Here is a 23,193-nt window from a genome sequence, read left to right as displayed (position 1 = left end):
GGCCAGGGTTGCCGAGTGGTGTGGAGGAGGGCAGATTAGGTTCGCGGCGAGCTGCAGCAGAGGGAGGGGTTTGGCGTGTGTGTGTGGACGGTTGGACGCCGGATGGACGACGAAGGAGTAACTGGAGGAAGAGTGTGGGTGAATGAGCGAGTTGTGAGGGGGGGGGGGGAAGGGGGAAGAGTGAGAAGAAATAAGAACGAAAGAAGAAGAAGAGGAGAGACGGAAAAGTTAAAAAGCATGAAGACCACGCCGTCACAACAGGCACGCCCGAGTCTTTTTTTTTTTTTTTTTTTTTGGGGGGGGGGGGGTTGCGCGTTCAACTTCAAGACGAATTGAATTGGCTCCGCGACGACCCCCTGTGCACATCGCATCCCCATTGCCGATCCCATGCGCTTAAAAAGTCCAAGGTTAGCCAACCACTCAACCGCCTTCGTCAACGGCCCACGCGTCTCTTTTTGCTCACTCCACCATGCAAAACACTTGTCCGAGAGTGGGTGAAAATTGACACCTGCTTTGATGAGGGGGTATTCTCTTCATCCACCACCGATCGACCAACCGACTCAACGACTGATGACTGACTTGACTCCTGTTGCTGCTGCATCGCTCAACTCAAAAGTTGTTGCTCAACGGACCACCCACCAACTCCCCATCAACAGCGTTCCGTCGTCAAAGAGAACCGGTCCCAATGCAATCAATCAGTCCAGCCCTGAAAACCCGTCCCGCCCAAGAACCGACCGACCGACTGTCTACAGAACCCATGCGTCTGTCTGTCTGTCTGTCTGTTCGTCCCGCTAGATATATTCGTGTTTCATCCGCCCATGCAGTCAACCATAGTCGCTCGTATCCTTTGCTCGGCGCCACATTGCAGAGTAGAAAAGTCGAAAGAAAAGGAAAGAAAAAAGAGTCGTCCAGTCCGATCCAACCCTCATCTCATCATCACCATGACCTCAAAAATCAACAACAACAAAAAAAAGAGCTCAATCCTCGTGTTTCTTGTGTTGCACCACCCGTCGTTCTTTTTTTTCAAGCAGCAGGCACGCCCTTCAACACCCTCATGCGGCATCCCTGAAACAGCTCCATCGTCGCCTTGTGCTTCTCCCACGCCACCAGCCAGTGCGCCCGTGCCCTCTCGTCCTCGCGAATGCCCCGCATGTAGCTGGCGAAGCCGCCGGCCGTCGTGTCGCCCAGGGCACCCAGCCACTGTTGCGCCGAACCCATGGCGTCAACTTCGGCCTGTCGCGCCGCAAAGTGCTGCAGCATGTGCGAGTCGAACTGCTGGAAGAGGCGCACGTACGTCCCCATTTTGGGCAAGAACTCGGTCCACGTCGTGACTGTGAGGCGCTGCGGCAGTTCTGGCGCCCGCGGCGGGTCCGGCAGGCGCAGCGAGCCGGCTTCTGAAGGACGTCTGGGATGCGCTGGTGCCGGCTGCGACTGGAATGGAAGATTCTGACCGAGATCATTGAGGTTCTTGAGGCCCTCTTGATTGAAGCCGGACAAGGGTTCCACGTTCTTGAGGTCGTCGAGGCGAATCGTGTTACCACTGTCTGCAGCCCTTGCGCTCTCCGTCGTTTGCATCTTCGTTGCCGGTTCAGGGCGCTGCACGTAAACGGTCTTTGGCTCTGTGGCTCCATTCGCTGGTGCCGACTGCGGTGGTGTGGAATCGATATCCATGGCACTGCCGTCCCCTTCTGCGGTATTAGCCTCCCTTGCTGGACCAGGAACCTCCTCAACATTGTCCGAACCATCCTCCTCCGCAACGCTAGCCTGCCGAGTCTTTGTCCTGCTCCTGGGCTGCTTCGTCTTTCTCGGCGGAGGCTGATTCTTCAAAGGAGACGTAGATTTGGGCGGCTCATTGGGCATGAAGAAACTGGGGTCCTTGAACGTCCTGGCCCACTCTTCTTGCGAAAACTTGACCGGTCCAAAACCTGCTGCCGGCGGCTTTTCTGCAGTGGCAGACGTCGGTGCGCTCGAATGGTCACGAGGTTGCGAGGTCCCGCGGGCCGGGCTGGGGCTGAAGGTCGAGTTCGAACGAGAAGGACGAGACGAGCCAGACTTTGGCAGATTAGACGGCTTGCGACGCACTGGAGATCTGCGGCTACTTGCCGGCGGCACTGGCCCGCCAAAGTAATCCGTACTGCCTTCAAACTTTCCGTGCCAATCACCAGGCGAAAACGTCGTGTTGATGCTCTCACTGCTCTTGCTCTTGGATTGCTGGGCCGGCTTGGTCGTTTCGAACGCGTCGGGATCGATCTGAAAGTTGAAGCTGTCGACAAAGTCAGCGATTCCTTTTTGCTGGCCTCCTGCGGGCCGTTGAGCCTTGTGCGCGACAGGAGACACGCCGTTAGACGCCAGGCGCTTTCTGTTGCTTCCTGCCGACGCTGAAAAAGAAGTCGATGCCGCAGACGAAGAGCTTTGCGGCGTCACGCTGGACGGAATTGCCCAATACGGCCAGTGCTTTTTCGACATGGGCGTTTTTGACCTGAACTGAGAAACATTTGGGGTGTCGTACATTGAAGGCTGAGGCTTTGGGTCCTGGCCACCGTTGACGTTTGCATTGGTGCCATTGCCGCTCTGTCCAGAAGCTCCATTGACACTGGGCGAACGTCCATCCTTTTGCGCACTTTGCGCGTTCTGTGCATTCTGCGCGTTTTGATTCCGCGTCGGCTTTTGATTCCAATTTGGAACAAAGTCGTCGTCGTCGCTTTCACTAGAGCTGTACATGGTAAAGGGGCGCGTGGCATTGCCTTTGCCTCTTCTTCTTCGCGGGGGGCTTGCGCTGCGGGGACGTGCCGACGGCATGTTTGGGGTCGAAGTGCCTGATGCATTAGTCGGCGTGCCTGGATTCTGGGGTGAAGTGCGTTGACTCTCGGCGCGTCGCTGAGGGTCTATGAAAATCTTCTCGCCGCCGGCCGAGCCGTATGGCGTCCTCGTCCGGTGTCCGCGAGCAAGCGGATCATCGACGAAGCTCGCCTTGAAGTTCTTGAGAGGGTCTTGGTGTTGCTGGTTCTGAGGTGGCGGATTTTGAGGCGGGGGGGGAGGAGGATGATGATGGCTCGATGGTTCCGGCTGCCTGGGTGGCGGAGGAGGAGGAGGAGGAGGAGGAGGAGGAGGCACTGGACGACTCCGTTGATATGCAGAGGTGCTTGCCGCCGGAGGCTCATCAGCACCGGGTGTTGCGGGATCAAAACCACCCTTCTTCGGCATCCGGGTGCTCGTGCTGCGTCCCACGCCCGGCTTGCCTTGATTTGCCCTGTTGAACTGCTCCCACGCAGATCTGCTTCCTTCTGCTCTTTCAAACCTGGCTTCAAAGTCGTCGGTGGGCGCAGGCCTCGGACCCGCAGAGGCCCTCTGCTGCTTCTGCCGCATGCTCTCCCACGCCGTAAAGACATTTGCCTTGCTCTGCGCATTGTCCTTGTTGTAGCCAGGCTTTTGGGCGGTGGGCGGGGGCTTTGGAAAATTGGCAAAGCGGCTGGCACCCTGCGACGCGGTCGAGGGCTGTTCGGGCTTGGGCGGCGGAGGCTGAGCGCGTTGAGGACCGGTGCGGCGAGGCGGCGGAGGAAAGTTGGAGTATGCTTGGTATGGGTTGGGACGCGGCGGGGGTCTGGACGCGCCAGCAGCGGGATTTGTTGTCGTCGTCGTTGTTGTCGTCGTCGTCGAAGCAGCACCGTAGAAACCTCGCTTCCTCCGCTCCTGGTCGTAGCGCGTGCGTTCGCCAGGGTCGCCCAAGATTTCGTGAGCGGCCTGGATGGCTTGGAAACGTGGCACGCATTCTTGCTCCTTGCCCGGGTTGCGGTCGGGGTGCCACTTTAGAGCGAGCTTGCGAAACTGCTTGCGAATGTCGTCGGCATCGGCGTCTGGGGCAACCTCTAGGTCGGCGTAGTAGTTTCGCTTTGGGTCTGCCTTGACCATGGCGCTCGTCTCTGGCGGCCAGAGATTAGGCGCCGCGGGTGGTCTCTAACTCGTCTGTCGTCGTGGTGTTGGAAGAAATGTTGTGGAGGAGAAGAGTGTGTCAGGCTGTGGTTTGGGTTGTTGGCAGCTGACGCTTTGACCGGCGCAGCAGAGCAGATGCGGTTGGCAGAAAGCGGAGGCTATATCATGGCGGGTCTGCAGCTGCAGCGATGACAAGCGAGCGACGTGGGCTGGAGGTGTAGGTACTGGAAATGTAGCGCATGAACGGACTCTAGGTTCAATGGTAGAGCTGAATGAAGCAGTAGCAGCGCAGCTGACGATTACCTTGGGTTGTGCTAGCTAGCTAATGTAGCCAGGTGGGTACATGTAGCTAGTCAGTCAGTCAGTCAGTCAGTCAGTCAGTCAGTCAGTCAGTCAGGTAAGGCAGGCGCGGCTCCGACACTTCACCACCTCACCTCACCTCACCTCACTCCGCGTGCGGCCCGTCGAAAATACTGTAATAGCAACAACATCCAACAAACCAATCTCCGGTCATCTCGAACACGCTGAAAGGAGAAGAGAGAGAGAGAAAAAAAAAAAAAAAAAAGGCTGTCTCCTTCCTCCTCAGGCACTAAATGTCCATCCACTACTCTAGCAACTCGCTCCGTCCGACGACCGTCCATGCCTCCTCGCCCCTCCATCCATGCCATGTCAACCCGATGCTCCTGCTGCTGCGCTCCCAAATTCGGTCCCGGCCTCTGGCACGCTCCTCGTCAACCACCGCACGCCTTTCTCGGCCTCGTCCAGCATCTGATTGATGCCGCAATCCGCCGCTGCCGCTGCCGCTGCCCTGTCCCCTCCTCTGCCGGGGAAAAACGCCCTCGCTTCCCCGTCGTCGTCGTCGTCGTCGTCGTCGTCGTCGTCGTCGTCCTCGTCATCTGTTGTACCACCCTCGCCTTCCATGCTTCCCCGTATCACTTCTCCAATCTCGCGTTGTGCCCTCTTGTATCCTACGCCCACCATCCGCTTCGCCTGCGCCGCATCTGACTGCAAGTTCCATCCCAGTGACTTCTTGGATATGCCGTTGGTTGTGTGCTGCACTTGTCGCTGAACATCATCGTAGTCGATGAGCAGCTTCTTCGCCACGGCGAGCGCATTTACGCTTGCCGGCTTCCACTTCTTCGGGCTGTCAGCCCCATCCGCTGGCTTCGCGCCGCCGCTGAGAGTCCGTTTTAGAGCTCTGCCGCGACTCTCGCTCGACTCGTGCACGGCGGCCGTCAGAGGCCCTCGCAGTCTATCGTGGTAGGCATTGTGCGCAGTCGTCCTGAGCGCGCATGTAAGTCAATCTGCCAGCAACGGGACATCGCAGAAGACGGCCGGGCTAGAACTCACGCCCGCTCCTCCCAATCGGCAATGGCCTCGAGGTTCTTGCGCCTGTCATCGCGGATCGACTTGCTGAGGCTATTAAAGTACTCGCTGTCGGCTGTGGCCCGCGTCTCGATGGCTCGCGCCACTGCGCTCATGTTTCTGCCAACCATCTTGTAAGATTTCCTGCAAAGAATTGCACCAGCCAACGCGTCCGAAGTCGGAGAAAACCTACTGGCTGAAGGTCACGGCCTCGTCGCCGTCCGCGTCGTATGCGCCGTAGCTGGGTGTCAAGCTTGCTGTGCGCCTCGCCTCGCTTGCCCGCGAACGTGACTGTTGCGCTGTCGGAGGGCTTCCTTCATCTACCGTCCGAATGCGTCAGTTGAGTGGGTTGTGTGAGGATGCTGTGTCTGCTCACGCTCTGATCTTCTGGAGCTGCGCATGTTGGCGGAAGCGCAGAGCTGTTTCTCGCTGTTGTCCTCTCCAGAGAAGCTTCTCACCGCTGGGACGGAAGGCTTTGTCTATGCCTGCTCTGCAGGATGCGCGACCTTGGTTCCTGGCTTGTGAAGGTGAAGAGCTCGCCGTTGGTCAGGTCTGAGGCTTGAGCGTAGGCAGTGCCGTCTGGATGTGAGCATTGAGAGGGCAAGTGCGAGTGAATTCAAAGTCAAGCAGGACGTATCCTCCTCATCGATTTCAGAGGTCGTCGCAAACGTTGGTGGTGCGAGTTTGTTGAAGAGGAAGGACGCCTGCGTGGTAGGAAGCGGGAAGGGCACCCACAACCTCATGGGCGACAGTCCACCCATCTACCATCGCATCACAAAGCCCACTCGCGCAAGTCCCTCCCGTCATTCAATCTCCACACCAGCATCACGCACTTCAAAACATCAACAAGACACCGCAATCAAAAGGCATCAAATTCTACTATATCTCATCAACTCTCGCAGGCAGCAGCGGCAGCATCAGCAGCAGCAGCAGCAGCGCAAGCGCACCAACGTCTCCCCAGATTCTACTTGTACTTCATCCAGAGCCGCGCAGCGCACGTAGTAGACCCTGCAGCTTGAACAATGGGCCACACATTAGCGAAGCAGCAGCGCTGGCCATCTAAAAAGGCCGGCCGCCGCCGCTCCCTTCCGCAATCTTTTGACTGGAACAACAACGAGGACGGCAAAAAATTGACAAAACCAGCGCGCGTGCAAAAGCGACTACAGGCAACGGGCAGCAGGCAGGCAGGCAGGCAGGCAGGCAGGCAGCGCAGTGCAATCAGGCAGTGCAGTGTGCATGTGTAGCTCATCAATCTTGCGAGAAATCTAGACACGCGTGTCCAGCAGAAAAAAAAGAAAAAAAAAAAAAAAAAAAACCATATGCAACGAATCAGTCGGACCAACAAGCATCTACAGCGCAGGCAAACAAGCAGGCATTCAAAGCGCAACATGGATGTCCAGCAGACAACGCATCAGAGCACGTAACAGAGGATGGACCGAAGAGAAAGCCGCACATGGGCACCTTTCAATTTTGATCGTGAAGAGGAAAATCTTGATGAGAGGGTGAGTTACCAGCTTTCTGCAGAAACTCGACCGTCGAGCAGAGTGGAAGGGCAAATGTGTGTAATGCAGTGAGAAGAGAAGCACATGGGGGTGGGGGGGGGGGGGGGGGGGGGATCGAAAGCATTTTCCGCTGGAGACGAGTGAAAGCCCATCGCCAAAGGCCCGTCATGAATCCATCCAAATCCGTCCCTCGTTTTCCTTTTTTCCCGATCGTTACGATCGTCGCCGCGTGACAGCGACTGAGGCTGGAAGTAATGGGGTACCAGTGAAGTGAAGATGCAGTTATCCATGTAAATCAATTCGCAGGGGTAAGTCGAGAAGCAAAGTATTCTTGGGTGTCTTGAGTCGTACCAGCGCCATGGAAATCAAAGCCAGTCGCACCTGATCGTAGAGCCAGCAAGCCGCTAGCGTAAATCCAGGTCTTGTCGGCTGAGAATCCGGAACGCCATGCTCGCAATCCAATCGAATCGTGTGGACCAGCTGTGTCATAGACCGTGTGGGTATGGGAACATTCGGGGCAGTCGTCGACCTTTTGAGTGGTCGATAGAAAATTCCTCGACGCAGGGATTCGCTTCTGCGGAAGCCGTTTTGTAAACCATGGGGACATTCCAAATTCTTGGGGGAGACCGAGCTGTCGGGGCCAAAAAAATGTGGGGTTTTGTAGCTAGTGCCGGTGTCCGCGGGCAGTAAGACCCGGTAGGGTCAAAAGAAAAGTATGGTTGAAAAGAGCCATCAGGATGTGTCGGGGTCTTTCGGGGAAGCCTTCTGTCCAGGCTGTCGCGCTCTTGAAGTCTATCAGTTCTCCCGCGAGGTGTGGAGCAACCAGTGTTCGCCACAGCAATGACTCTTCCGCAAGGAGCGTCAGCAGCTTCTACGGTCCGCGGTTGATAGACAAGCCCTGAAGGGTGTTGGCGAGATCGTGCTCGTTTTCATGCTGCGAAGCGTCGCCATGGTTGCGAAGCCCGGAGTTATCCTGGCCCGAAAACGCTGGATAGCCGCCGCCCCCGTGGGAGGGGTATCCGCCGTGGGAAGGACCAGGTCCACCAAAGCCATATTGATAGGGCATGTAGCGGTTAACGGGCGGAGCGTTCTGCATCCAGGATGGAGCATAGGCTGGAGCGACAGGATTGAAGCCTCCGTAAGCAGGCGCATGGGCGTAGTTGTACGTCTGACGACTTTGACTATCGGCATAGTCGTGTTGCGCTTCTGTGGGGCTGACTTCCAGGCCGCCAGGCGTACGAGGCGCTGGTCTGTTGTAAGCATTTCCTCTGCCACGAGGATGGCGACTTTGACGATAATACATACTGCTGAAAGCACCCCTGCCGTATGTCGGACCTACGGCCATGCTCGAGCTGCCACCAAAGGCTCCACCGTTTGCAGAATTCGTGACGCCTGGACCAAGGTTGGAGGGGGGTGGGAGTTGAGACAAAGCATTCGAGGGTGTCGCGAAAGAGGCCGGGTTGACCGCGGACATCCAGATGCGTGCCTTGTAGATCTTGAAAAGATCAGTGACTAAGTGGTTGAAGTTGATGTAGCAATCGGCGTAGTAGAAGAAGGTCAGCTTCTTGTAGTCCAATTGATACTCGGCGTCGAGAATCTCCATGGTAAGCCCGTGCTCAATCGCCTTCTGTTGGCAGACCCGCTTTGCCTTTGCTTCGGCACCCTCCTTGTCTCTCAGGACTTGGATCTCATGGCCTTGGGCAAGGCGCTTCAGCATCTTAGGGCGAAGGTCGTCACCCAAAGCACTTTGCAGCGGCGGCCGTGGACCCATACCACCCTCCCTGCCGTACTGCTCGCCGTTGCTAACTGCAAGCATGCCATTGGGATTTGCAGCGCTGTTCCGGTCCTGGACGTGGCGCGAGAACATCATGAGCCACCTGAAGTGCTGCTCACCGGCCTCCTTCAGATGGGCTTTGGCGGCCTCCAACGAGACGTCGACTGCGGCAACTTGACCGAGGTCCTGACCACGATCGCCTTCGACAATAACCATGTCGCCAGCCTTCACTTCAAGACCGACATTATCGGGGATATAGTACACATCCGAGCGAGAGCACTTGAATGTGACGATGTACAGGTGTTTTGTCGGGCGAGGAACGCTGGGGGGCGCAAACGGGTTGAGGGTGTTTGAGGAAGTAGCGGTGAAGCCAGTTGAGACCGTCTGGGCGCTCCTCATGGCCGGACCAACGCCTGAGAAGTAGGATTGGGCGAATGCACGATCATGTGCTTGACCCAACTCGATAGCAGTTTCTTCATCACCGGAGTTGGTGCGGAAGTGGGCATATTCGTGGTCCTGGCTGTAGTTGGTAGAGCGGACTTGTGACGGTGAGGGAAGAGCGCCCTGGCTGAGATCCTGAGTCACGTGGGCGGTGCTCGTTGATGGCACTCTTCTCAATGCGTTCATGGTGTCGTCCTCAATGCTTGCGTCTCCGAAGAGAGAATGTCCGAGGTTGTTCCGAGATGGTGAAGCTACTGCGAAGGAGTGGCGGCGGGATTGCGAGCCTTCGTCAATGCTATCGAACGGAAGTGCTGGGTTGTTCCACGGCGTTCGTGGAGAGATGAGGGTCAGGTCGGTTCGCAGTGGTGACATTTCACTGAACCGCCGGTCCGTGAGGCCCCTTCCCAGCAAGTTCGTCGCGCGACGTCCGGATATGTCCGCATCCTCGTTGTCATCAGCCTCGTCAACGGCAAAGTCGGACTCTGAATAAGTTTGCGAGCGCTGCGGGTGCCACGCGCCTGGATTGATGCTTGTGCTAGAAGCGCGATGACGGACGCCAACTCCCAATGCATGCTTGAGGAGTGCTGACGGCGCAGGGCCGGGAGCTGCTTTACTCACAGGAATTCCACCTTGTCCACTGTAGTCCTCCTCGCGCAAGTCTCCAAGTCCACTCGGACGGGGGGCTTGAAAGCTTGCACGAGCGCGGCCCTGAGAGGGGTCCGGCAAGCCCTCGCTTTGTCCCACCGAGTACGACTGGGACCTGCCAGCCTTCCGAACTTGAAGGGATTCGTCTCCAAGAGATTCGACGCCGGGCGAACGCAGCTCTTCCCTAGCGCCAAGGAGCGAACCGAAATAACTCGAGGGCTGAGGAAGTTCGGTCAAGCGCGAGGGGGGCTCGCGGCGGGACTCATTCGGCCACGACGGATTGAATGAGACGGCGCCAGAGGCAGACTTGTAACCCGAAGGATTCCAAGGACCGTGTTCACCGGGCGTGGACGGTTGGGAGTTGTTGGAGGTAATCGAAACTCCGCCTTGTGATGGCCGCCTTGCAGTCGGACCAGCTTGGACCTCTTGCAACCAGGAGCCACGACGAAGAGGGGGAAGCATTTGGCTGCTTTTCGCGGCGGGCGTCGATGAACCAGGCTTTTTTGCAACAACTTCACGTTCATCCTCAGATGATGCGATCGCTTCGGAATGCGGACTACCTCCACGAGGAGCTTGGTCTAGAGTCTTTGCCAGGTAAAGAGCAGAGGCGCCATTTTTTTGGCCAAGAGATTGTTTTGTGTTGGCCTGAGTTGGTCGAGTAGATGGTACGGAAGCCATGCTTGCTCTAAAATTGCCTTTGTTAGCTGTCAATATCCACAGTAGCGACCTCAAGTTCGACGGAGAGCATGAAAAGCGGCGAAAAAGACGTTCTCTAGTTGGATGCAAGGCGAACAAAGAGAGCTCCCATCATGAGCAGAGCTTGCGTTTGATGCAGCCTACAGAGACGGCTAACACGGGCCACACGCGGCTGTGACATGGGAAGTCCTGTGCAACTTGCAAGGTTTTGCTAGAAGGGGTTGTTGGCTGGACACGTACCGCCAAACGCGTGATCAAAAGTGGTTGCTTCGCTGTGGGAAATGGATGCGTTGTTGGCCGTCTGTCAGAGAGGGAGGAGAAGTGGGTCGGGTTGAAGTTGAAAAGGCCGTCAAGGTAGAAGACGAACTTGGTTGTTGTGTTGTTGTTGTGATGAGTTTCTCGGCGTTGCTTAGTCGTCGTGAAAGTGGACGTGAAGAGCGTCGATGTAATTACTACGCGGTAGTGCAAGTCAACATCTCATCCCCATGGACTGGAGCGTGCGAGCTTCCAACTACAAAAGATTGCGCAATGGAACCAGGAGTTTGAAACCATGAAGATTTTGGCCCTCGAAGAACTGCCTCTCTGGCAAGAAGCGTGATAGGTTGCCTTCCTGGAATACAATGCCGATCCAATACGAAATCTCGTGCGCGACCTTGCTGGATGACCATGGAGCCTCGGTTCTTGACTTTCCAAAGGCACAGGAAACAGAAAATGTTTGGCAGCAGACAACGCGGACGGGGCCAAGACTAAAGAGTGGCTCCATGGCTACGCGCTCGCATGACGAGCACGCGCGCAACACGTCATGGCGCCTGCGGCAAATTCCAAAGGCCAGCCACACGCGGTGGCGAAAAGACAAACACAAGGACGAGAGCAACGGAAACATTAGGAAATGGGTGCTTACCTAGAGTACAAAAATGACGAAACAAATACAGCCAACGATCGGCGGACCGGGGGAATATTCTATCTCTATATCTCAACAATGGAATCACTATACTGTGCCATCAGCGCCAGAGCGACCACGCCGGATGGTGATCTGCAGCTGGATTCCCGGGAGCTTCCAGAGGCGACGACGTACCGTGAAGAAGTATCTATTGCCGCGCAGTCCGAGCCGACCCCGTTTAAAGTCTTGATGGAAGGTGTATTCTGAACCTGTAGTGGCGTCGTTTAGCGACGCGAGCGACGGCCAGGGCAGGACCGCGGACGAGGTACCTGGAAGAGTGCAAAGCAATGCCCAAATGCGCCGAACTTTTTCTCAAACAGTCTATCCCAAATCTTTCAGACGAGCGGCCAGCGGGCGGCGGGGGTAAGGTATGCAGGAGGAGGAGGAGGAGGCAGGGAAGAGGGGTAGCATGAGAAGACGACGTTGGACGGCGTGCGACGGAGTCGCCTGTGGGGGGGGGGGGGGGGAAAGACAGCGCGCGCCACGGGTTGAGCCGCAAAGTCGGGCGATCAGTGAGTGAAGCGGCGCAGTCAGCGGAGGGACATTGTCGCAGCAATGATGAAGCGACAGGACAGAGGGCGAGAGGACGGCGGCAGGGACGGCGCGGAGAGAGAGAGAGAGAGAGAGAGAGAGAGAGAAAGAGAGAGAGAGAGAGAGAGAGAGAAGAAAAGAGATGGAGAGGCGTGATGTGGAGCGAGGTTTCGGGATGGCAGTGGTGGTTCGACTAATCCCGAGCCTCTGGGGTAAGTCGGTCCCGCTTTGGCGCGGCGGCGGTAGAGGACCAGGACAAGGACCACCGGGGATGTGCGCACGCGGGCGGAGCGGCGAGGAATGCGGACGAAGCGGAGGAGTCGCGGCGGAGCGGTGGATGATGTTGCCGTTGGAGAGGAGTTGAGCAGCAGCAGCAGCAGCGGGTTGGATTGGGAGCGAGGAAGCAAGAGCAGAGCAGCTGGAGCAAGCAGGTTGAGCGGAGGAGGATTTGGATAGCTTTGAGGCTTCCACCTCATCGACTGGAGCAAGGTCAGGGGCCGCTTCAAGACGTGGGAATTGCGGGGAAAAGGCCTAGGCCGCTTTTGGCATGAACTGCTGCACCGTGGAGCCCGATGGCGGCGGGCCGACCGTGTATGTGTGTGTGAGTTGAGGAGTGATGAGCGAGCTGATCATCAACGTCGGTCGACTGAGATCGTGTCCTTCCGCGGCCTCGCTGCTGTTTCTTTTTGCTGATTGTTGATTTTCGAGTCGTCGTCGTCTCCCATCTTCTCTCCTTCGACTCCCTCCCCTCGTCCACCTCAGGGTCTGCACGGCTGCATGGATCCCCAGCCTCCTCTCCGCCGGCGTGCCGGACGGATGACAAGACTCCTCCTCCGCCAGCTGCGAGGATGGCGCCGTCAGGAGCCAGTCACGCGGCCGTTGCGATACCTGACACGCGAGATCCAAAGACACTGCGAGTCCATGTCTTCTGTCTGCTTCTGCTCAAGCCCCGCACTGCGCCCAAGGCTCAACGTCGACAACGATGCTGGTTCTTCCCCGCAGCATCTGCCTTTTCCATTCCCATCCATCTTCCCCTTGACCTCCCTGACGCGCCCCGCTTTTGGCCACTCAAATAGTTGGCACTTCTCGCACGCTGGATCCCTGCCCTGCTCCACATAACGTGACATGCCCAACACCTTTGTCGTTACTGACGGTTTCGTCTCTCCGCATCTGGCTCCTCCAATCTTTGCCGTCAGCAAAAAAAACTCTGGCGGTGAAGAAGGACGCGTCCAGTGCCAGGAACCACCATCGCTCCTTGGTTCCGCTTGGCACTGCAGTAGCGGGGCCGCCGTTCCGAACCAGCTCTGTTACTGCCAGTCTTGTCTGTTGCCAAGTACAGTACCTCGTTCCCCTCTTCATCATTCTGCCTCACTCCAGCCTCCACCACGGGCAGCAGGGCACCAACGATACCTTACATGTGCAAGGGCCTGCACTCCCGTGTCCGCGTCTCTGGGACTTGCGACTCAGTGCGGGTGCGGGGCAACGATGCGTGATGCTGTCCTTCTTCAGCCCAAGTCGACCTTCTATTCAACGTCTCATCTCATCTGCTTGCTACAACCGTCGAACCAAGCTGCGGTTAAACTAGATCCGCCCTTGCCAGCTACTCGACATTGCTTGCGCATAAACCAGGACAGGTAGTGGCACAGTGTGTTATGCAATAGCAGCACTTCCTAATTTTACAAGGCTACGGCGGCTCCAACCCTAGTGTCAAGGGCGGCGAGAATTTGAACACGAGATTACTCATTCAGTCATGCGGTCCCAACTCGAGTACTCGCGCGCTCTTCCACAGCCGCCGATTGCCTGATGTCGACCAGTGCTTGCGTGGCCATGCATTCGCCCTACAGTTAGCAAGGCATCGTGGACGAGGCGAGTCTGCTGCAGCAGAAACGAGAAGCGAAGCTAACGAGAATTGGCTGCAACAACACCAGCACCGTCTCAAAGCACGCAGACAGCAAGAAAGAAAGACCAAGACCGTCGCAATGTTGGTTGGTGGTGGTGGTGGTGGTGTCGTCGACAGCGAATGACCCTGCAGTGCGACTTGTCAGTGAAACAAAGCGACGGCGAATCGTGGTGCAGCGTCTGGGGTTATTGACGGGTTTTCAGTTTGGCCGCAGAAAATTGTCGTCTAGGTAGTGGGTGGCACACGCCCCGGATTGGTTTGTTGACGGGGCTTAATTCTCAAGGCAGTGCGCCCGCGCTTCGGCGTCGAGGCGCGAGGTCCAGTCGCTAGATCGACGTGCATGGTGTCGCCGACGGACGACGACTCAGCGGCTACAATTATTGGCCCTCTCCCGACTGCCTCTTGCCAAGCTTCGCGAAGAGGCCGTTGCCGTAGCGATCCAGGTCGTTGTCTGTTCTGCTATTAAGATCAAGGTCGCGACTCTCGTAGACATTCCTCGAAAATTAATCTCCACCGCCAGACGCGCTTCTGTACGCCAGTCGCGAAAGAGAATATAAAAAATATACATACATATATCTCGCTGCCAAAACGGGCTGAGCACCTGAGCCACTGGTGCGCCCTTTGCGACGTCATCCCACGCGCCGACGTCATTACTCGCGGCACCCTGGCTGTATAACAACACCACACCACAGCTCTCTCACCAGGCAGACACATTGTTGCCAACGGTACCGCCTCCAACCGTAAAGCTCCAGCCATGGCTTCCAAGGCCCTCAACATTATCCTTCGAGGATTCCAGGTGCGTGTGACCACACAAACGATACCTGCACGCTCCAGCAGAGCGCGCTAACAAACACCGCGCAGTTCTTCTGGACCCTCCTCATCATGGCGCTCGTCGGCAGCATCATCGCCGACGCTTTCTCCGGCAACCCAAGCGTCATCAACTATTCCATGTTCGTGGCGGTATTTGCCATGCTATCGCTATTCTACCTCATCCCTGCCACGGTCAAGGACGGCCTTGGCGCGCCCTTGATAATGATGGGCCTGGACATCGCCAACACGCTCTTCTTCCTATGTGGCGGCATAGCCCTGGCAGCTTACCTGGGCGTGCACTCGTGCAGCAACGACGTACGTCTTCCGCCCCGCAACCCCTCCTTCCCCTCGTCAAAAAAAAAAAAAAAAAAAATTCAAACTTGTCTCGGACTGACATCATCCAGGGCTACACCAAGAGCAACTCCATCACCAACGGCGCGCCCGACACGCAGAAGCGCTGTCGCGAAGCCCAGGCCTCGACGGCGTTTCTGTGGTTCGGCTTCGCCGCCTTTGCCGCCTCGACCGTCTTTTCGTTCCTGCAGCGCCGCGACGGGCTGACCGGTAGCAGCGGCGCCAGCAGCGTCCGCGGGCCCGCTCCCTCCATGAGCCAGGTCTAAACCACCAGCTTACCTGGCGGACGAAACGAGAAGAGAAGAAAAGAAATGGGACTGCATCGTCTTTTAGGACGTGCAGGGTCCTCCTCTCTCTGTGTATGATGACGTTACGAGACTACGGGATCTTGTCTGTGCTAGAACTTGGGACAGGATGCGGTTGGATACGATACAGCGTACAGACCGGATCAACTATATCGAACGAGACTGATGAGTGTCGGGATTACACTTTGTACTGGGCTTGTTGGTGGGAACAGTGGGGTTGGCGTTTTGTGAATGGAATTCTGTATCTTGCTGGACATGAGAGACGACACCATTGGGTGATCACTACCAGCGCTGTTCAGATTGCTTTCTTTCTTCTATTATAGGTGTGCTGTCTACAAAAGTGTAGGAGTAGAGAGCGAGGAGTGAGTGCTTGATGGCGCTCTTGTATGTCGGTGAGTTGCTGGTGGTTGTCTGTCTGTCGCTTACTGGCCCGTCTGTAGTTGGAGAGAGAGAGTCCTTTTTCTTTCCCTCAAGGAGTTGCTATACCGTTCTTGCTGGAAACAGCCCCATCTTTCCCTTGTTCAATCTTTTCCTTCAACCACTCAACTCACGTGTTCTCTCCATGTCCCCTCCTAAGAGCAATTGGTCTCCTTTTCTCTTTATTTTGATGTATCCAGGCTTTTCTACACATGCCCACCACACGCTTGGACATTGGAAGCGCATGTACTTTGAAATTTTCATTGAAGTTATGGTGCATACCGGGAGCTTCTAGGCTTCTTCGTACCGTTTTCTATGATACGTTTCATTGTTCCTCTTTCTCGTACGATCTTCTTCATTCTTCCAAGGCCGTGAGATCTCGAAGATCTTCGTTCATTCATCGGAGTTGTTCCTGCCTTATGGTGGTCACCATGTGATATTCATCATGTTCTCCTAAGAATCACTGTACCCTTGTCTGACCGAGAAGGCCTCAACAATCTCCTCTTAGCCATGGAAGAACAGTCTCTCCTATTAGCGTAATTGGATTATTTCAGTATCTTCTCATTATCACTCATACATGCCAGTGCTCTCACTCCATCATTTCCCCCTTCAGAAGTCTTCGCAAGCAAACCTCCCGACAAGTATTGTGCGCCGCAAAGCGCAGCCGCACTCAACACCAAGCCGCACAGCATGAGCCTCCTATTACTCACCTCAGTCTCGGCGTCACAGCCGCAACTACTGTCTCCAAGATGACTTGTCGTCTGCCCCTCAACACTAACAACACTAACGCTCACATCAAACCCGTCATCAGTAAGTCTTGTGCCAGCTCATCAAACACCTACCGCATTCTGACCCAGATCAATCGAACAGGCATCGACAAGCCAAGATGACGCAAGTCCGCCCCTCCTCCTCCTCCGTCTCCGGCGGCTCGCCCTCCAGGCTCGCCGCTGCTCCCCGTCGTGGCGTCGTTCGCCACGTCTACACGTCTCAGGGCGTGATAGAGTATGTGAGCAGGGAGGGCAGGGAGGGCGAGGGCGAGAACGTCGATGCCGCCGCCGCCGCCGCCGCCGCCGAGAACGACGCTGTCTCCATGAGCTCTGGTCTCTCTTCGCCGGCCAACAAGACCAGCAGCGTTGCTGTTGTCGGCGGCCGCCCGCGCCGCAGCAGTACCGCCAGCAGCTGTAGTAGCGGTGCTGGCAGCAACAGACGGAGCGGAGACGTTGCTGCTGCGCTGCTGTCGCGCCCCAGACGCGGATCCTCCTCGTTTGCGCACCTGAGCGCGCGTCTTATGCCGACTATTAGTGAGGAGGAAGAGTTGCAGGGCGGCGCAGCTACTACCGTCTCTTCTGCTTCTGCTCCTAACGGCGACGGTGACGGCGACGACAACGACGAGAAAAAGAACGGCGAGCAGCAGCAGCAACAACAACAACAACAACAACAACAACAACAACAGCAGCAGCAGCAGCAGCAGCAGCCACAGCCACAAAAGCAGACTCGCCCTCGTCGCCAAAAACCGCGCCCGACGCACCTTTCCATCATCACCAACAACATGAACTCCAACCCCAACCCCAACATGACCGCCAACCGCTCGACCGCTCCCTCGCAGTCCCTCCGCCTCCCACCCAGTCCCACACCTCCACACCTCATGCCCTTCACCTCAAGCGGAACAGAGCAGCTACTGCCCATCTCTCAGGCCTTTCTCGACGCCTCTGCTACCGCCATGCCGCTTCCGCCCTCTGGCAACCCGCGCGGTATCGCTGCTGCTGCTACTCAGCTGGACGAGAGGCGGCGTGAGGAGCGCGAGCTTGAGCGCGTGCAGTGGGAGATCTGGCGGCAGGGTCAGAGGCAGGGTCAGCCACAGGGACCGCAGCCGTATCAGCAGGGCCACGGTCGGGTTCATCCGTTCGAGGAGGCCCGGTATCAGCATCAGCAGCAGAGTTGTTGTTCGGATTGGCGTCAGTACCAGAACCAGTATCAGTGGAGTCGGCAGGGCCAGCAGCAAAGCCAGCAGTGCCAGTACCAGCTTGGTCTTCTTCTTCAGCAGCAGCAGCAGCAGCAGCAGCATCTTCAGCAGCCCTACCAGCAATACACCACCTCCAACGCGGCTTACGGGTTTGCACACTTGACTGCCTCGCCCTCGCACAATCAAGGCTACTACAACTACGACAACGTCGCCATCATGAACAACGCGGTCGCCGCCGCCAACAACGGCTACAACAACCACAACAACCACCAGAGCCTGAACCTCAACATCCTGAACCACAACCTCACCAACGAGCCCGTCACAACTTTCCCGCACGGCACCCGTCACCGTCTCACCACCACCAACAACAACAACAACAACAACAACAGCACTACTACCACCATGCCCCCCATCACCAACCTCACCCCCACCCCATCATCCACGACAAACAACAACGGCAAGCGTCCCGCCTTCGACCCCGACGCCCCGCTCCCCCCCTCCATCCGCGGCCCCCCCATCATGGCCCCCATGATGTCATTCTACCGCCATTTCGAAGACTTGGCGCACGTGCGGCGCGCCTTTGTGCGCGAGCAGTTGCGGCGGGAGAGCGGGGATGGATTTGATGGCGTCGGTGGGGGATATGGCGGAAGTGGTCGCGAAGTCGTTGATTTGAGGGGCGAGGGGATGTGGTGAGTGAGATAGTGAGCGAGCGTTGGAGTGGCACGTCGAGTCCAAAAGATGGAAGGACGGAGTGGCACGTCATGGTTGCGATGACAACGACCCAACGAAAAACGGCGGCGACGAGAGTCTGGGGGCTTTGGGTGGGCGTGGAGCGTGAGGCGTTCGGCTTGCTTTCTTTCCTCACAACGACTGGCTGACTGACTGACTGACTGGCTGACTGGCTGACTGACTGGGTGTCGGCTGGGGTTTTCGAGGATGAGCACGACCGAGTGTGAAAAAGAAAAAGGAAAAGGGTGGGTATGGGTCGGGTATGGGTTGGGAACGGAGTGAGTCCATCTAGCATGACAGACAGACAGGCGCTTGAGAGGGAGAAGGGAAAAAAAAAAAAAAGGTTGGAGATGGGCGTGCGGTGTGCGGTGTGCTTGGGATCGACTTGACTACGAATGGATGGATGGATGGAAATGCATAGGTGCATATATAGACAGGAAGGGGAAGGAAAAGCACCTAGGTTGAAAACCTAATCAATGTCGTGTTCACAAATCGCCTTTCATTGCTTTGATATGTGCCTGACATGAGTAATCGAAAGCTATTTAAGAGCATCTTCACACATCATAGAGCTCAGTCCGTCCCTCCAAACCATTCCATCCCGTTCCGTTGTACCGTGGCCGCGTAATGTTAGACAGCGGCGTGTGTGGCTCATCGTTCTGAGGACAACATTGCCCTACATAAGTAGGTAACACGTCAACAACGGGGCGGTGCCCTCATCATCATCATCATCATCATCATCAAAAAAGCGGCAAACACACATACCAAGACTCTCCGAGCAACGCCCCGACTGGCCCACAGGAATACACGAAAGGTAGCAATCACCCAGCTCACGCTCCGGATTAACCGTCGACAATTCGCGCCGGCAATTATACGACTCGACGTAGGTCAAGGCGCGATAGGGATTGAGCGTGGCGTACCGCTTGCAGTCGCTGCCGGCGAGGAGCGTGTTGAGCACGTCGCGGTGCGTGATGAATTTGACGGGCGAGCAGGGGGCCTTGTTCTCTTTTTTTTTTTTTTCTTTTTTGTTTTTTTGGTGTTTCCGCCTACGGTCGAGAAGCGGCAGTAGATGTTTTTGGCTTTGTGCTAGCCCGGCGAGAAGGAGAGTGGTCTGACCACAAATTTTATCTGGAAGAGTTTCCAAATCACTGAGGGGGTTGACAGGCGCTTTTGGCAGCCCGTCATTGCTGGAGTTGTCAAGAGTGGTTTTGAATTTGACCGTGCCAAGTTTGTCACTGATGGTGCTTCGGTCGTCGTTATCAAGCGCACTGCTGACCCAGGCGCCAAGATCGCTTTGGGCGGTATAAGGTCGACGGGAGGCTACAAGGTCAATATCAAGAACTTCTTTGTAACGCTGCGGATTGCGTCCTCGTAGATGCTGACGGCGGTCGATTTGTGTCTCCTTTACGAGGTCTGAAGGCTTTAGTGTGCGCTGGAGTGCTTGTGCGCTTGGTGAATCGTCTCTTCTTATTTGTGTTTTGCCGTTTCTAGTCCATGTGTCGAGGAGTCCTTGGGCTTGAGCTCGACCTCGTTGATGTTGATGCGCTTGTCGCGTCCCTGACTTGCTCCAACCGAGCGAATAATTCGAGTCTCTCTTCAAGCGATGTCTGAAATCGTCATTGTCTACTCGCCGTCACCACACACATGTCGCAATGCGAGCCGCCGGATAACTAATCCCTGGTGTAGATGGAGAAGATGCGGCAGTAGGTGAGAGGTAGATTTCGAATCGACTCATTGAATCGAGGCCATGCCGAAGAGCGAGAGGTGGTCGAACCATCTGGGCGAATCTCCAAAGGCACCCGCTGTCGCTATCCGAAATGACCCATTCCTTGCGGACGAGACCGACTGTATTGGTTGGGAGGGAAACCATGGACGCAGCGGGAGTCAGACTGGCGCCATGTCTTCATGACTTGGATAAGCTGCGTGGCTGATTTTTGTCGCATCCGTCTCAAGTTAGCGCTCCAGTTGACAAAAAAGAATGGTGGTGTAAGTAGTCCGAGGTACATGTTGGAATGCTGCGTGTGCTATGTGATCTGAAAGGGACGCTATTTTGAAAGACGAAAGATGAAAGATGGGAGTGACTTGTGTGAAATGATTCTAGGGGCCGCTAAGTACCTGATGCTATCTGCCCGCTGTCTGTAGGTGTAAAATATACGTCTAATGATGCTGCTGAAATGAAAGGCAAGGAAGTAATCTGGAAAAGCCGAAAGCCTGGTGGTCTTTTTTTTGCGCCCCTATGCTCCTCTTGTATCAATTTTTGACTGTCCATTAAAAGCAGATTATAACGATGTCGGATGTTTTTTTTGAAATGCTGCAATCCACCGTCTACCGTCTACGCAGCTACTGCCCGCAAACTGCCAGCATCAAACGCTCTTCTTGTTCTGCTTGTGCTCAGTAGGCGCCCAGAAGGCGGCGACCATGTCCTTGGCCCAGCCAACCCAGCCCCGGGTGGACTCGATGCAGCCCAGCAGGCCGACCCAGCGCCTGGTCCACGTGTCAACGGCGGTAAAGTCGTCAGCGTAGCACTCCCAAATGCCCGTCTCCTCGCCGTCGCCCTCATGCGTCAGCGACGGCACCACTTGGCCGTCGTCAGACTTGATGGCTTTGGCGGGCGGGCCAATGACGAGCGCGCGGCCGCAGATGCTCGAGTCGGCGGCAAAGCGCGTTCCGGCCTCGACAACGTCCTTGACGCGTCCGAGCCCGGCGCCGGCGAGCATGATCTTAGCGGGGCGGATCAGGATGGGCGTGTCGACGAAGTAGGGGCACAGCATGTTGACGCGGATGCCCTGCATAAAGGACGAGATGCGAATGGAGCGGAACAGGCCCAGAACGGCGTGCTTTGCGGCGCCGTACTGCGGCTGCGCTGCTATGCCGGCGAGCGAAGCCACCGAGCCCAGCAGCAGCAGGTGGCGATCACGCACTGTCTTCGCAGCGTCCGTCTGCGGCGACGACGGGCTCGAGCCCGGGTTGCGTGGCAGCCAGTAGCAGGCCAGGTGGGTGGTGTAGAGCACGCCGTACAGGTTGACGTCGACGACCTTGAAGTTTGGCGGCGGCGGCTCGTCGGCGCTGAGGTCGCCAGGCGTTTGCATAATGTCACTGCCAGCGATGCCCGCGTTGGCGACGACGCAGTCGATGCCGCCGTGTGGGCTCAGCCGGACGGCGTCCTTGAACAGCTTGACCTGGTCCTGCCATTTGGTCACGTCGCAGCGAACAAACGAGACGTTGGCGTTCCCCAGCTCTTTGCGCAGCTCCTGGACGAGCTGCTTGCCCGCTTCGGCGTCGATGTCGCCAATGACGATCGAAGCCCCCCGCGAAGCCCACCGCTGCACGAATGCGGCGCCGAAGCCGCTGGCGCCGCCCGTGATGACAATGTGCTTGCCCTTGACCCAAGAGGCGTCGTAGGGCTTGGTCAGGTCCACTGGAGGCGACTGGCGGACAGTCTTTTGGACAGCATTGCCCTGGGCTTCCATGATGACGAGATGACAACGGGAGGCGTTTTCTGTCGGCTTCAATGGTTCACAGGGAGCACAAGGAGGGATGAACGAGGTCGTGCGGCTGACCGTCCGATGTCATGCTGTGGTTGAGCTGGCTGTGCGACGGAGCCCTTGGCGGCCTGAGTTCCTGTGTGTTCCTCCCCGCTCCGCTGGCTGTAGCAGATTTCATTGCTGCTACTTATGTCCCAAGTACGAACCACAACATGGCCGCCTCCACGTCCGCTACCCGTCGCGTTGTCTCTACTCTCTTCGCCACGTCCAAAGCCGCTTCCCAGGGCTCGGTCAATTCCAAAGCCAACGGGAACGCGTCCCACATCTCGCAACAATGCCTCGCCGACTTTTTCCAAACCTTGAGCACCGTCCTGCCCGGTTTCGATCAAACCACGACTCTACAAAGATCGCTCTCGCCGCGCGTTCTTGAAATCTCGATTGCCCTTCCTTCCGATTCCACTCTCCTCTCGCTGCGGAAAAATGCCGATATCGCGACCTTTGAGCAAAAATGGAACGTCGAGGCCGTCTTCCAAAACGACACGATCTACAGGCGGCATAAGCGGCTCGCCGTCTTCGACATGGACTCGACCCTCATCCAACAAGAAGTCATAGACGAGATTGCGCGCCACATCGGCGTCGAGGACGCCGTGTCGGCCATCACCGCAGCCGCCATGAACGGCGAGCTCGACTTTGAGCTGTCGTTGCGCAAGCGCTGCGGCCTGCTCAAGGGCGTGCCCGTCACCGTTTGGGACGACATCAGGCAGTTGATTACGCCGACTCCGGGCGCGGTTGAGCTGGTCAAGGCGCTCAAGAGGCTGGGCTACAAGACGGCCGTGTTGAGTGGAGGCTTCACTCCCGTGACGGGCTGGTTCGCCCAGCAGCTCGGCCTCGACTATGCCTTTGCCAATCACCTCGTCGTCGCCGAGGACGGGCAGACCCTCACTGGTGAGCTGACGGGCGAGATTGTTCACGCCGAGCGCAAGCGCCAGCACGTACAGGAGATTGCCGCCAAAGAGGGCATTCTGCTTGAACAAGTATTCTGTGTCGGCGACGGCGCCAATGACCTGCCCATGATGGGTGTTGCTGGCCTGGGCGTGGCCTTCCGGGCAAAGGCAAAGGTGCAGCTTGAAGCACCTACTAGGATCAACTCTGAGACCCTCCTGGATGTCTTGTATCTCCTGGGTATCTCCAAGGCAGAGCGCGAGCAGCTTCTTCAGTAATTTTCAAAAACGGTGGACGTAGAGGGGCGACGGCGCAAGTTAAAACACGATAGACGGACGACATTACGAGAAAAACACAATCCTAGAATCTTTGCACGGTGTCTAAAGGTGGCTGCAATTTCCTTCCTCGGCTGTTGAATTTTTTTTACGACTCGAGTTCACCATCTTGGCATCGAAAAAGTTGCAAGAAGT

General features: G+C 56.7%; 8 protein-coding genes across 8 annotated transcripts; 3 read left to right on the top strand and 5 right to left on the bottom strand.

The window, feature by feature from the left end:
* Positions 1 to 1,023: 1,023 nt before the first annotated feature.
* IWZ02DRAFT_386830 (uncharacterized protein) lies at positions 1,024 to 3,909 on the bottom strand (the record flags this gene model as incomplete). Its single annotated transcript, XM_066765495.1, has 2 exons — positions 1,024 to 2,220; positions 2,548 to 3,909. 2 exons carry the CDS (start codon positions 3,907 to 3,909, stop codon positions 1,024 to 1,026), a joined length of 2,559 nt encoding a protein of 852 aa, XP_066617877.1.
* Positions 3,910 to 4,332: 423 nt separating this feature from the next.
* Positions 4,333 to 6,145, bottom strand: IWZ02DRAFT_465631 (uncharacterized protein). Its single transcript, XM_066768471.1, has 4 exons — positions 5,672 to 6,145; positions 5,489 to 5,615; positions 5,281 to 5,415; positions 4,333 to 5,212 (listed from the first exon to the last, which is right to left on the bottom strand). The coding sequence occupies exons 1-4, from the start codon at positions 5,694 to 5,696 to the stop codon at positions 4,600 to 4,602; spliced, it is 900 nt and encodes a 299-aa protein (XP_066617876.1). The 5' UTR covers positions 5,697 to 6,145; the 3' UTR covers positions 4,333 to 4,599.
* Positions 6,146 to 7,536: 1,391 nt separating this feature from the next.
* On the bottom strand, positions 7,537 to 10,812 carry IWZ02DRAFT_155268 (PSP1 C-terminal conserved region-domain-containing protein). Its single transcript, XM_066761983.1, has 4 exons — positions 10,594 to 10,812; positions 9,631 to 10,342; positions 8,103 to 9,456; positions 7,537 to 8,042 (listed from the first exon to the last, which is right to left on the bottom strand). Exons 2-4 carry the CDS (start codon positions 10,333 to 10,335, stop codon positions 7,669 to 7,671), a joined length of 2,433 nt encoding a protein of 810 aa, XP_066617875.1. The 5' UTR covers positions 10,336 to 10,342; positions 10,594 to 10,812; the 3' UTR covers positions 7,537 to 7,668.
* Positions 10,813 to 14,385: 3,573 nt separating this feature from the next.
* IWZ02DRAFT_155296 (putative non-classical export protein Nce102) lies at positions 14,386 to 15,384 on the top strand. The gene is made up of 4 exons (XM_066761984.1): positions 14,386 to 14,520; positions 14,586 to 14,849; positions 14,939 to 15,244; positions 15,299 to 15,384. The coding sequence occupies exons 1-3, from the start codon at positions 14,479 to 14,481 to the stop codon at positions 15,149 to 15,151; spliced, it is 519 nt and encodes a 172-aa protein (XP_066617874.1). The 5' UTR covers positions 14,386 to 14,478; the 3' UTR covers positions 15,152 to 15,244; positions 15,299 to 15,384.
* A 1,673-nt stretch (positions 15,385 to 17,057) lies between these two features.
* IWZ02DRAFT_465611 (uncharacterized protein) lies at positions 17,058 to 18,756 on the top strand (the record flags this gene model as incomplete). Its single annotated transcript, XM_066768470.1, has 1 exon — positions 17,058 to 18,756. A coding segment is annotated over one exon (1,206 nt), but the record flags the coding sequence as incomplete, so codon positions are not given.
* A 97-nt stretch (positions 18,757 to 18,853) lies between these two features.
* Positions 18,854 to 20,166, bottom strand: IWZ02DRAFT_437696 (uncharacterized protein; the record flags this gene model as incomplete). The annotated part of the gene is made up of 3 exons (XM_066766650.1): positions 18,854 to 18,972; positions 19,062 to 19,919; positions 19,941 to 20,166. The coding sequence occupies 3 exons, from the start codon at positions 20,164 to 20,166 to the stop codon at positions 18,854 to 18,856; spliced, it is 1,203 nt and encodes a 400-aa protein (XP_066617872.1).
* A 493-nt stretch (positions 20,167 to 20,659) lies between these two features.
* Positions 20,660 to 21,766, bottom strand: IWZ02DRAFT_386785 (uncharacterized protein; the record flags this gene model as incomplete). The annotated part of the gene is made up of 1 exon (XM_066765492.1): positions 20,660 to 21,766. The coding sequence occupies one exon, from the start codon at positions 21,764 to 21,766 to the stop codon at positions 20,660 to 20,662; it is 1,107 nt and encodes a 368-aa protein (XP_066617871.1).
* A 227-nt stretch (positions 21,767 to 21,993) lies between these two features.
* IWZ02DRAFT_472493 (phosphoserine phosphatase) lies at positions 21,994 to 23,001 on the top strand (the record flags this gene model as incomplete). Its single annotated transcript, XM_066768954.1, has 1 exon — positions 21,994 to 23,001. One exon carries the CDS (start codon positions 21,994 to 21,996, stop codon positions 22,999 to 23,001), a length of 1,008 nt encoding a protein of 335 aa, XP_066617870.1.
* Between the last annotated feature and the right edge of the window lie 192 nt (positions 23,002 to 23,193).

Source organism: Phyllosticta citriasiana, assembly GCF_038021145.1.
Source record: "Phyllosticta citriasiana strain CBS 120426 chromosome Unknown IWZ02scaffold_21, whole genome shotgun sequence".
NCBI classification, from domain to species: domain Eukaryota; kingdom Fungi; phylum Ascomycota; class Dothideomycetes; order Botryosphaeriales; family Phyllostictaceae; genus Phyllosticta; species Phyllosticta citriasiana.
This window is presented reverse-complemented; position numbering and strand designations above follow the sequence as displayed.